Below are 13,595 nucleotides of genomic sequence, written 5' to 3'. Positions count from 1 at the left end.
TAATCCTTTATTAATAAAAATGGAGCTCCTCTAAGTAACTCCCTTATAATCCAATTTAAACTTGATGAATTGGGAACAAAATAAAGAAGAAAAATTAAAGTCAGACTGATTAAATAGTTTGACTTTGTTTTCATCAAGACACCTGAACTGCTTTGATGAGCTCTAATAGCTCAGTGTGAAAAACAGCTGATCTCAGGCTGTTCTCTACAGCCAGTCTGTTCCTCTGCTTGGTTTGGATGTGTGTCACAGCTGAAGTTGAACTCAATGGTAAAAGAAAAACATACTTTATGGTTGATAAAAGCTTGTTTAATTTCGTTTTATCTTCCTACAACTAAGAAATATAATATTTTCATGCACCAATGCACTGCACTCGCGGACCACTAGGGTACACGTACCCCCGGTTGGGAATCACTACATTAGCAGAGAAGTACTTCCCTGGTTAGTGCTTTCTTCCACAAAGTGCATGCTCTGCTTCTCACGTCTGCCATGACAGCGTGGAGGCCAATTGCTGATTTCAGAATGGCTTTGGGGTGCCTGCTTATGGCAAACATAGAAGTTTGTGAAAGAAACTGAAAGTAGTTCATTCACGAACTGGGAAACAGTTCTATGCATATCATCCCTGCACTCAGGAAGCCCTTTAAGACAAGCTTTCACATTATTGACAACTTTTGAGCTTCTTTATAGATCATGATACACTCAAACAGCAATTCTTCAGTGTTTCTATGCAGTGAGGCTCAAAAGAGTTGACGGACAGTTTTATTGAGAATAGCTCTTTGTAATGATTCTACCCTCAATAATCTTATATATATATGATTTAAAGCAAGCCCCTGCAAAAATAGGAGATCGTAAGGTATGCAGTGTTATCAGCCACAGCAGCCAAGATAAAAAAAAAAGGTTGATTTTTGGAGGTCAAATAATATGTAACATTAGAATATGTATATAATAGGTATATTATATATACATATGCATATATATACATATACATATATATATGTATATATACATATATATGTATATGTATATATACATATATATATGTATACATACATATACATATATATATGTATGTACATATACATAAATGCATGTACTTTTGAATACTTAAGTATTTTCAGAAATGAGTAGTTCAATACTTGAGTTCAATGGTACTTGAGTAGATTATTGACTGAGCAACTTTTACTGTAGTGGAGTAAGATTCGACTGAGTATCAATACTTTCACTGAAGTACTACTGTTAAGTACTTCATCCACCACTGCTATTTGGTCATTGCTCTGACTGGGTTATAACATTGGGACGTAAAGTTTTCACTGTTTTATTAGTGGGTTGGTAACGTTCATCTCGCTGTCAAATGAAATATCTGGTTTGTTGGGCTTTTTCACATACCGAATCGATACAGTCAAAATGAAGAAAAATATTTTGTGAAAATTATGCTGCCAAGTAAATTTCTAATTTATTCAGATGCTTCATATGCATTCTTCCTAGGAGGCTGATAGATAGATTTAGCTTTGTATTTTTTGTTATTTATTTTCTAGACGACGGTGCATAGTTTTGGTTCAGTACATGTCAATTTCTAAGATAAATATTTTTTAATCACTGAAGCATAAAAGGCCCCTAGACTCGGTGCTTATAACACAATTTGACAGACAGGATTTGTGCAAAATAAGGGTGATTCATGATTAAGTTTGAGTGTAAAAAAATGTACACAGATAAAAAAAAAAAAGAACATAAGGGATTTTGTATCTCAGGTCTTTTTCCCTGGTTTATCAAACCAAAGATACTAAGACAATCCTGTTTGCATTTGGAGTCAGAAACTGAAGAACTATTGGTTTGCACAAATCTGAAATAAAAACAGGAAAATGAGGAAAAATACTAAGAAATAAAAGCTACTTTAAAAGCTTTGCAGAACACTGCTGTTCTTTAAACGTGTTAAAGCAAGCTTTGAACATGTGCATAAAGCATAAGAAAACCTAGCATTCAGCTCTGTACAGTAGATTGTTTTTTTATTGTGGTGTGTAGTACTTAATCCTCCCATCTGTTATTTATAGTCACTAACTGACCATTGTGGGGAGCTGTTGGTTCTTAAGAAGCCCGTGGACAGTTTATATGTGCACATGTCAACAAAACGGGTAACTCTTTAATAACACAATTTTAACTTTCATTTGAGAAGTTACACCTTGGGAAATGATTTTAAATGTACAACAAAAACAGCTGTTCATTTTTTATTTTCTATTTTTCTGCTAGTGGTGAACCAGTAAAGAAAGAAAACAAAATATCCATTGTCTAAAAGAAAACCTAAAGTGCCTTCTAATATTTTAAAGGAAACACTAACCCTTAGTAATAAGACGGTAGTTAAACACTTACAAAATATTTATACTTGTGGAGACCGGCACGAACAAACCAGATGTGTCACTGCAGAGTCCTAACAGCAGCCAAAAGCAGAAAGCTGATGCCTGCAGTTTGTCGGGATTCGGTTATGTGTAAGATTTGAGTGAGAAGCCACTTCGTCTCTTCAGGCCTTCATTAACCTCAAAGTTCCTCATAGTTCAGCAGTTATCTTTAAGATGTAATGAAATATAACCTTCATCTGTAAAACCTAACACTCTTCAACTGTACGGTTTATTTATATCTCCCTCTTCTTTTCATTACTTCTGATATTAGATGAAGTTTCCTCCACATATTCTTTGCAAAAATGCATAACACACAATCATTAATGGAGAATTTATTCTTTACAAGCAATTTTCAGCCATACAGTTTGTACATTTTATGGTATATAACATGGCACAAAATATATATATTACCTTAACACGGAGTATGTTGCTTAATTATCCCTTTGCAGGCTGTTTAAATACTAACCTGATATAAAAAGGCTACATAAACATAATAAATTTACACAACTAAGAGAACTTAAAACAACAGAGTTGTCAAACACAATGGAGAGAATGGGCAAGGCCCGGTAAAATGTGAGCACTGACAACCTTCTGCTACTACAACAGAGCCTGCTGATGTTAATGCATCCAGTCTGAACACATTCAGACTGATAGAGAATTAAAATACGAAACAGTTATGGACACTACATTTGTCCCTTTCATTAGAGAGTACCGCTCTATCCCTTCTGGGTAAATCTACGAGGTCTTTTTAAATTAAAATGCAGATAAAGGAAATAAAAAGTTTACATCAAACAAGAGGAAAAAATATTTTTAATAGCTTGTTTGTTTTTATAAGTTGTACTTGATTCCAACTTTTCTGATACGATAAGTGGAGACCATGAAAGCACACTGACTAAAATATTTACCATACTCTGGTACTGTACAGTATCATATCTTTTATTTCTATAATGCTACTGTATCTATCAGATTGACAGATATAACTGTGTAGCCAAAGACACGGTAGAAATTATATATACAGCCTAAATGTAAGATTTTCTCTCCAGATGACCCTTTCCGAGCACCTCATCGCTGAACTGATATGTCAGCTTTTTCTTGATTTTTTTCACCTCCCCAGTTTTGCCGTAATTGCGCAAGGCTCGAGCCATCTTCTGATATGTCATTTTTTTCCGGTTTCCCTTCTGGATTCCCCAGCGGTGTGCAAGGGCCTCCTTGTGTTTAGAGGAAAACTGAAATGTCCCCTTGTCTCTGTCCACCCACCAGATACTGTCCTTCATGTCTCCATTCCTTAGAAGGTCCAACAGGAACTGGTACAGACGGATCTTCTTTTTGTTACCTTTGGAAACAACATGATCCGCATCATTAGAGCCTGTTTGCTCTGAATCTTTTGTACAAACACAGGAAAAAGAAACTTGATCTCAATACATGTTTGGTCAACTTTTATGTGAAAAGGCACTAAGCACATGTGTCAGTGACGCATCTTGTCATATTTTTAATGAACACCTACGCAACGTCTTTGTCTTTTGTCTGCTCAGCTAGTATAGCTCAAAAGTAGCACATTTCAAGACAATGGAGTGTAATAAGTACAAACTAATTTAAATACAGCTAAATTAAGGTAATATATGAGCTGAGATTAAAGGAGATATGCAGTGACCAGCCACACAAAAATTTTAAAACAAACCTTTCTTTTTTCTTAATCACTGTAGCTATCAGAACAGTGCAGACTCACAACAGGTCTCTTTGATGGTTTTGTTTTATCTCCTGTTCTGTGCTCAATCTCTACCAACATTATTTTATGCAACAATGAAAGAATGTTCCCTTTTTAATATCTTGAAAATATTGCTCACATGACTGAATATGTTGCCCTGGTGCAAAAACGCAATTGACAGCCTGTTCAAGGGTTTTATTTTTGTTTCATTTTCTTGGAACTCATTGTCATAAAGAGTGTTGTCACCTTAAACAAGTTTAGGTAGAGTTTTTTTGTGTGTGTGGAGATCTTGAGATATAAATAGTAACCAAGCAAACTTTTAAAAAGCTCCCCACCCCTCAAAAAAAAAAAAAAAAATATGTCACCATATAGTTAGCTTGATGGTTGATACAGTGTTCACTTGTTTTCATCTGTCATAGTAAATGTTGTGTGGTTGTATATTTGGTTTTTAATGATACAATGAATATAAACTCTTTGCTGGTGTATGATTGCCGATTCTTTAGTACAAATAATTATTACTGAACATAACAATTTGCCACCCATTCTTTTAGGGGTTTAGCCCCGATTCCACCTCTGCACCAAAAAGGCGGGTATGGCTGGGGTGGATTCAGGAGAAGGCAGATTGTGCAGCAGGTTTCCCTATAATTTGTTTTGTCTGCTTAATTTAAAGATCATTGATCAAGGATCTTTAAAGGATCCTTGGACTTTATTTACAGCTATCTTGTACCTCTCATTAAGGCTAAATAGAATCTCCAGCCTGGCAACTCCCATCCACATAAGCCATGTTTCTATCTATATTTGTAATGACAGTTTTGAAGTATTAATCTAGAAAAGGTGGATGGCTAAAGCAAAATTAGAAATAACTTCCTGCATTTGCAGCATTTAAATTTTTTTTTTTTTTTTTCTTACACTTAGTTGATCATTTGAGGCTTTCTTGTAGGGCAGTTAATGTGCGCTTGTTGAATAAGTTCTGATGTAGCGAATGTTTGCCTCGCATGATTGATCAGCTCTTCCTGCCGTCAACATCTCAACTGTGAGATGTGTATCTCCCAGAAATCTTAAGCACGATGTCTCTCCTATATGTGTGATGACTGTTATTGGCGTGTGGCCCTCACTGCGCACATCAGAAATGCATTTCTTTCTCTACCGCTCCGGACAGCGTTTTACATCGCAATGTGAACAAGCCATTGCTTGCCGTTCGTAACGTCCAGTTCTGACTAAATTACCCTTAGTATAGCCTGGTTAATTCACTCCCAGCTCCAGTAGTAGATGGAACACACCTATTTCAACGTTTAAAAATTTTACTCAAAATGTTTTTTTTTATGATTAGATGGACATATAGTAACTGCTGTAGTGTGGATCAGCCCAGGAAACGGCTCTACTGGTTCCTTCCAGGATTGCAAGACTAATGCCAGATCTTTGGCAAACAAATGTTTGGTCCAGAAGGATTTCTTTCTTGCGTTTTGGATTTTGTGACTCAGAATTGGCTGAGTGTTGATGAGTCTAGCTTATTCATAGTACTTCTACCAAAGGCTTTTTTACACAATATAGTCTTTTTTATTTGAGTGAAGTCTATGTCTCGTCCTACAAACAATTCTGCAACTGTGATCTACCTGTTTCTAAATACATTTTTTTTTCTATTTTCTTTCTATTCTGTTCCATTAAAGCATGTTCCTCTTCCTGTTCCATAAACATGAAGAGGAAAAATATATGACGTAGTGGTGCAGTTACCCACAGTTAAACAAATAGCTGACTATTCTATTCATACAGAATAGAGAAGATAAACTTAAACCCCAATCTTCCTGATATCAAAGTGTGTCATTAAATGGTGTCATTCAGTGAATTAAAAACTTTACTTGCTTCATTATTTAGCAAGCATCCTTTAAAAATTATGTAATTTTTTTATCTACTATACTTTAACGGACTGTCTTAAATAAAAAGCGCCAAATGAGCATTGAAAAAAAACAGCTGTGCAACCAATACTCTGTTCTAAGAATTTTGCTTAAGTTGTCAGTAGAACAAAACGCTGACAAAAGGACAGGAAAAGGCTCCGAAGCAAGAAAATTAAAGCTGTCCTATTCTTCCAAAAATAAAGCTTGAACAATGTTTTCCTTCTCTCTCTTAGTACGTTGGTAATATTTATCTATTTCAACACAAACGTTTTATCACTTGATAGAAGATAAAAAGCAATGCTGCAGCAAATCTCCTGATAAATGAAAAAAAATTCCAGCATTTTGATTGCTGGGTTTGAGTTGTTAGGTTGTACTTTTTGCTCAATTTCTTTAGCTCAGATCTTTTGCACTGTTTCATTTCTGCACTGTGTGTAGAACGTGGGTAAAACATGACCAGTCACCCAAGAATAGCTTAAATAGGAGATTATTGGGCTTTTCTTAAAGATGGTTTACCTCTTATTACAGACTTGATAAAAAGACATGGTTAGGAAGTATGTAATTTATTGATCCTTAAAGGTTAACTCTTCTGACTATAATGATGCCAATCATTATTAAAATGACAGTAGTCTTAATAAGAGATAAAATGTCTAAATAAGTCCATGTGCCTTCTATTTAAAAATCAAGTATTTTCTCATTGGGATGAATAGTTGTCTTACAATTTGAAGGTTTTGCCTTTTATTTCTTTTCTTATCCCTGTCAGATTTTTTTTTTTTTTGTCTAAGAAAATCACTTAACCAATAATTGACAACAAAGATTTGGTACACTATGAAACTAGGGGTATGAATGCATGTTTCTTATTCCAGCTATGTGGATGTGGCTCCATTGTTAAAGTGTTAAAAGCTTATATGGTCAGCATGACTTAAAAAGTAGTTTATAAGTACAACTACCATATTCTATTTTCAAAACACACCACAAAACAAACAGGCATCTGATTCAAACACTAACACAAACTCCCGACCCGTTTTTCGAAAGCTCACAGTTGCTCTTAAATCAAACAAAACTACGACACGTGTTCCCAGAAACTTTTTCTCAGTGTCCATGCATGGCTCGCTGTTTTCGAACGGTGAAATAGAACGGTGCTTCTACAAAGACAATGACTTTTTAATCATGACCTTTGCACCTTGAAAAATCTGATTTAAATATTTTTTTACTAAATAAAACAGCAGTCGATTAATAGAGCACAAACTCTATAGAAATATGTACTGTTCTATATCAATCAATAAATATTGATACATTTGTGTTTTCCTGAGTATTACTATTTATATCAGCTTAAGGAATCCACCAGCTCTGTGTCACTTGGTGTGGATTCTCCTGCTTCTTATGTACTCATCCATCCTGTCACAGACATATAAACCCCACCTTAGAGTCATTTTAAAGTTTTTATTGAAAATCCCCTTTCATCAAAATGTCCTCCAGTCTATTGCAGTTGTATTTATTTGTACAATCTTCATGCCTCCAATAGAAGTGTCCTTTGAGACACCAGTGCTTGGGATGTATTTTATTTTCTTTAAAATTGGGTCAATTTGCCTCACATGTATGCAAAAATACCTCATTCAAATCTGCTTTAGTAAAGAAATAGATAACGGTGACTGGATTAAGCTTTTTTGCTGGCAAATCTTAATTGACAGAATTCTGGTATTTCAGATCTTTAGCTCTCGTAAACACATTTTTGATTAGTTTTTTTTTTTACTGTGTTTAATAAGAATGTGAAGATTCATATAAATTCTTACCTATCTCTGCTGATGTGACATAAGATACTCGATCTCTCAAGCACTCTTCATCTGACACTTCGAGTGGGGGACTCCTTCCTCCATGCTCCTCATCATCAGAGCTGCGCTGGGATACACGTGGTGGATATACAGAGCGAGGAAAGAAAGCTACCTATGTGTGAATAAAAGTCACAATTGTTACTGAGTTGTAAACTGTAGAAAAATTGTAATACCTCGTAAACCCCTGGTTACAAAATTATATTCTGTTCTCTTAAAATGGTTTTCATGGTAAAACAAATACGTTTGTCTTTCTAAGAACCCAAGGTGGTGAAATGTATGATAGTTGCATTGCCTTGCCTAAATAAGAAAGACTTTCCTCTTACACAACAAATCTTATCTGGATTGCTGCATGCGTTGCTCCAGAGCCAGCAGGAACCATCCATCATGCAGCTCTGAATAAATAAGATATTCTAAATTCCTAATCTCAGGCACTGAAATTACTCTCCAATTTTAGTTAAGTAATAAACTTCAACTCCTTTTCCAATACCTGGAAATTAATGGGATGTTGGATTTTATCAGCAACTGATGATTCCATTAAAACAAAAGGATTCTTGATTTTAAATTCAAATTAAATCTCATTTTAAAACATTATGAGCTCAGCTTTAAATGCAGGGCTCTCACAGACATATCAAAAGGGCTCAAACTGTGGCAGAAACTATGTGGAATGAACTGTTTTGTAAAGTTTCCAGATAAGAATATAAGTTATTAAAGAGCATGTGTATTTAACTTTTTATTGACATTCTTTGTCCTGATATGACTATATGACATTTTTATATTTATATCAATATTTTTGAATTCAGGATTTGACAGATTTTTTATTTTTCTTTTAAATGCATTCAAACTGGCGAGATACATATCGGTTTGTGACTGGCAGTATTTCACACCATACCTCTTACAGTGAACAAAAATACCCAACTGTGTCGGGTTTCTATTATGTGTTTCTCACTGTGAGTTCAAGAGTTTGACACAAACTTTTCTCTGCATGAGCTGTGATGTGTGGACGCGTCTGTATCTGTGTGCCTGGCTGGGTACAGCCTCTCAGTCTATTAATAATATTCTATTAAAAAAATTTATCAAACGGCTCAGTGTGGACAAGGAATCTGCAAGGGAACATTGGTTTTCACTTTGAATATGACATTTAAATTGACAAAGTGACATTCCCCTTACAAACACACATATCGCTTTTAAATTGACTATTAAATAGATTAGGGGAAAAAAATGCTTTGCATTTGAAGTGAAACTTACACAATGAACTGAAAGTACAAATGCTCTGAGTCCTCTGTGCAAATGGTTAATTAAAATCTCTTTTATTTCAAGGTTCTAATATCCTGATTTAATGTTCTTGGCAGTATAATGTACCAAACAGACATAGTGCAGGATGTTTTTACCTAATTTTTTTTTTTTTTTTAATAAAGTGCAATAGTTTGTAAAATGCTGCAACCACACAGCACAGAAGTGAAAATGCTGATATGGTTTGAAATGCTGAGGTTAAAAATCCAAAAACAGGCCTCTGTTCTAACTCACTGGCTCACAAACTGAGGCCGAAGCCGACAGATGTGAGTCTAGCCGAGTCAACTGGGTGTATTCAGAGAAAACTCTGTTTTGGAACGGACTATAAAAGTGTAAGAAGACTAAAAATGAGGAGTTTCTTGTTAGCTAAGATTCACTTCCTGATTTTGGAGACGAGTCCTGAAAACTGACTAAAATAATTTTTGTTCTACTGATTCTGATCCAAAAAAAATAAATTACTGTAGGACATGGACGTTTAAGAGCACTATGACAAAGTTTTTCCGTTATTTACTTGGAATTTCTTTGTAATTTAACCTTAAGACTGAAGACTGAAAACATTTCTTCACTTGTTGTAATCGACTTATAGAGGTTTAATGGTTGCCCTTGACAATAACACAACAAAATGTGTTGCTTAAACTGTGGCATGAAGACTTACTGGTTGCTGTAACACATGTGAATGTGCAGCTAGGTTCGGATCTAGCAGGTTCTCTGCATCGTACCGCAGAGGATCATGTCGTATGAGACCCGTCGGATGGAGAGCTTGGACACTCTGCAGCTCTGTGAAGTTGCTCTCTGGGAGGCTTTCAAACTCGACAGGATGCACATGGGGGTGTGAATGGTAATCCCAGTGATCTAAACAAAGACAAAGAGAACAAAACATGATAATGATGAAAGCAGAAGAAGCTTTATGGCTTTTCACACTATGTCTTATATGCGGTCGGTACAATTTCAAGCTCACATTTTTACAGATGTCGACACCCGGAAATTAATTTAGTTTCCCTTTTCACACAAACAAAGGTCCTTGTCAAAATTCGATAAAGTAGACACATTTATGCAAATGTGGGACTGAGCATGTTTAAAAATAGTTTATCAGAAGCAAGCATGTTTTTTTACTTACCGTAGTTATGTTTTCATGCTTTTAAAGTTCGATTGTAATAAATTTAAAGATAGAGAGTGGTGCAACATAAACAAGTTTTTCAAATCAGATCAAATTCCGACTACTTGCTGTTACTTATATCCAATCATACGTTTTCTATCATTTTCTATCATCATTTGTGTCAGACATTTTACCATAAGCTACCTCCCACTTAATACTTATTTTCAGTTGTTTTGGTGCAACATTCAAAACAGTTGATTTTGAGAGAAAGTAAAGCACCCTCTCATGTATTAACAAAACCCCAAGGGGCGAAAGTTGTTCTATGTCTGTAGTTGTAGCGGCCGAAAGACAAGGCATCTGTTTCCTGTGTTTCCATACACCCTAATGTGGTGTGCTCCAGCTGCGCATACTGCTTTCTTTTTATGTACAATAAACCAAAAAGGTTTGTGTAACCACATTGGGTCATGGACTTAAAGTAAAAATACAGGTCTGGATGATCAAATTAGTAAAGAAAAAATAAAATCATAGATTATAAAAATGGGAGTGCAGATGGTTGGAAACCGTTGTACGTCTTTAGATCAATTCATTAAAAATTGGAATATTTATATATATATTTTTTTGAGTTGTTGACGAATTTGAAATTACATATTAGAATTTAAACTTTATTTTGAAGAAAACTCACCTGCCTGGATATCAGCATCTAATACATATGGATTATAATATTCTGTAATTGGATGTCTGTAGATGTCAGACTCGTACATCTCTTCTGTATGCTGAAAAGAAAACAGAAAAAAAAAAAAGCTGTTTCAGAAACATAAAAATAAACACAGTTTGTACCGCTGTAATGCAGTTTCAGGAGAATACAGCACATCTTTACACCTACGAAGCCTTAAAGTTAATTAAACAAGATTTGTTGTTTATATAATCTTCACATAAGCCATAAATTCACCTGTTTTTTTAGAAAAAATCAGACAATATTTCAGATAAAGTCTATTTTTTCTTTCCTTGCCATTACAGTCCTGAAACTCTTTCGAACTTTAGAGTTTCGTTTTCATGTCGTCGATAGTATAAAAGACATGAACTTGTGTCTTTCTCTAAACTTGAAGATGAGACCACAATATGTCATCTAATACGAAAAAGAAAAAAAAATCTATCATCCATTCTTTTGAATGTAAAGTAATTTTCTGGGTTCTTCTTTAAAAGTAGACAACGTCAAACTGGACCAGAATAGTTTCAGCCGTCGCACCTTAAGCTTCCAGAAGGTTTCGGTAAAAATAGGAGAATAAAATATACTTACAGGAGGGACGAGGTAACTCTCCATTCTGTATGAATGCAACATGGAGACCTCTTCACCAACAAACCGACTCTCAGACGCTTTGCTGGCAAAAAACGCTCTCACAACCTTTCAAAACCTTTGTGGCACCATTGCACAATGTTTCAAAATTTCCTCTCACTCAACGATAACCAACCCCAAAAAATGTCTCCCTCGCTCTTATAGTATAGCAGGAGGTTGTGACCTTAGCTGTGCTCGGAGGCCTGAAGCTCTGTCAGGCAAAGCTGCACTGAACAAGGCCTCGTTGGTGTTTGCCAGTAAAATGAAAAAGGAACTTTTTACTTCTGTAAATTTTCTGTGGGTGGGAGCATTCAAGTGTGCCTGTTACAGGTTCCTGGCTATTGATGATTTGTCAGAGAAGACTATGAAGCATCACATTTATCAGCGGAGAATACACTGTCCCCTCCCTCGCTGGCCAATCATCATCAAGGGCTCTCCTCTGTGACAGTTTCTCACTTAAATATCTGCTTCACAGGTGATAAAGACAGCCTACTGTGAACTGTGAATATATCTAACTTGTTAACCTTTTTACACTACACAATATTTTAAAAAGGCGTGATATAACTCCCCAAGTGACATTAGGTTATTAATTTAAATGCACATTTAACACAACATACAGAGCTTTTTAATGAGTGTTCAACATATAAAAATAAAAAAATAAAAAACATTATTAGAAAGGTTTAAACCAGGATGTAAAAGCTAAAATGGAAAGTTTACAATTATATTAACCAATTACTCTCCTCCAAAGTACACATGTTGTAATAGTTGATATAAATTGTTATCTGCTCTGCTCATGTTGTTGTTTACTTGTGCAACAAATCTAGAGGGTCTCCTTCCTGCTTCCCTCGCATGGGACAACCCACTGAGCAGGAGGGATCTTTAAACTTCATCCCTTCCAGATACTTTAAGTTGTGGTGCATTCTCTTTAAACTCAAAAATCATATCTTTGAAGCTTCAGTCAGAAAACAGCATTAATTCTAAAGTTACAACCCTGATGGGGAAATTTGGAGCTGGTCAACAAACCCTCGGCCTAATATGCAATATAAGTATGTGCATAAAATGTGAAAATGATCTGTAAAAGATGTTTCCTCTCTGTTTTATGACATGAAATATATATTAGCATTTTCACATTTTACTGTTGCTTGTTTTCAGCAACAAATGACACACACAGTTTTCCTCACTTGCAACAATAAAGCTCCCAACTCGGATGGGACATCATTCCTAGCTTTGGGTTCTTCTGAAAGCATTATTTTCTCCAATGCCATAAAAAAAATGCATGTGAATGTTGTTTTTCTTTTTTGTTTTTCATTTATTTATTTATTTATTTATTTATTTATTTTTACCTTGAATACAGGCTAAAACAGCAGAACATAGCAGACACATTGTTGGAAAATTCAGACAATTTTTTTTTTTTTTTTTTGCTAATGTGGTCATATGACTCTACAAACCAACGGGAGATGACTTTAAGTCATTCTAGTGTGTGCAGGGTTTATAACCGATTCAGTTTCGTTAGACTCAATTAGCCCACACAGGGACCAGAACCACAAGAAATGGAAAAAAAGTCTAATTTAATCCACGTTTGCCTGGAATGTGAGAACTGTATTTTCTCAATTAATTAACATACTTTACCGGCGAAAAATTAACCTAAATGGTAAATGGTAAATGGCATGTACTTATATAGCGCCTTTATTCAAGTTAGGAGACTTGACCAAAGCGCTTTACACTACATTCATTCACCCATTCACGCACACACACACACACACACCTAGGAGGAGAGAATACAAAAGATTACTGTAAACCATTATAATTTTTAGGCAATATATTAAAATCTTCAGCCCCTACTAAAGAAAAATAGTTTTATATCTTTATTTAACACAATGCATATATATTTTTAAATCCTTTAATTTTCTTTTACTTTCCTTTTTTCTGTAATTTCCCTGCCTTACCCCACCAACTCGCTGATTTAACCTCTTTAATTTAGGAAAACGTCATTTTCCACCCCATCCTCTACAGATCCACAACATCACACACATGCACAGCTGGAAGATAAGATGTTAGTCTCT

General features: G+C 35.2%; 1 protein-coding gene across 1 annotated transcript; it reads right to left on the bottom strand.

Annotated features, from left to right (window-relative positions):
- Positions 1-2,711: 2,711 nt before the first annotated feature.
- Positions 2,712-12,057, bottom strand: spi1 (Spi-1 proto-oncogene). Its single transcript, XM_015384098.1, has 5 exons — positions 11,497-12,057; positions 10,882-10,972; positions 9,759-9,955; positions 7,775-7,925; positions 2,712-3,720 (listed from the first exon to the last, which is right to left on the bottom strand). The coding sequence occupies exons 1-5, from the start codon at positions 11,536-11,538 to the stop codon at positions 3,407-3,409; spliced, it is 795 nt and encodes a 264-aa protein (XP_015239584.1). The 5' UTR covers positions 11,539-12,057; the 3' UTR covers positions 2,712-3,406.
- Positions 12,058-13,595: the final 1,538 nt, after the last annotated feature.

Source organism: Cyprinodon variegatus, unplaced genomic scaffold, assembly GCF_000732505.1.
Source record: "Cyprinodon variegatus isolate N-32 unplaced genomic scaffold, C_variegatus-1.0 Scaffold15, whole genome shotgun sequence".
Taxonomy (NCBI): Eukaryota; Metazoa; Chordata; class Actinopteri; order Cyprinodontiformes; family Cyprinodontidae; genus Cyprinodon; species Cyprinodon variegatus.
This window is presented reverse-complemented; position numbering and strand designations above follow the sequence as displayed.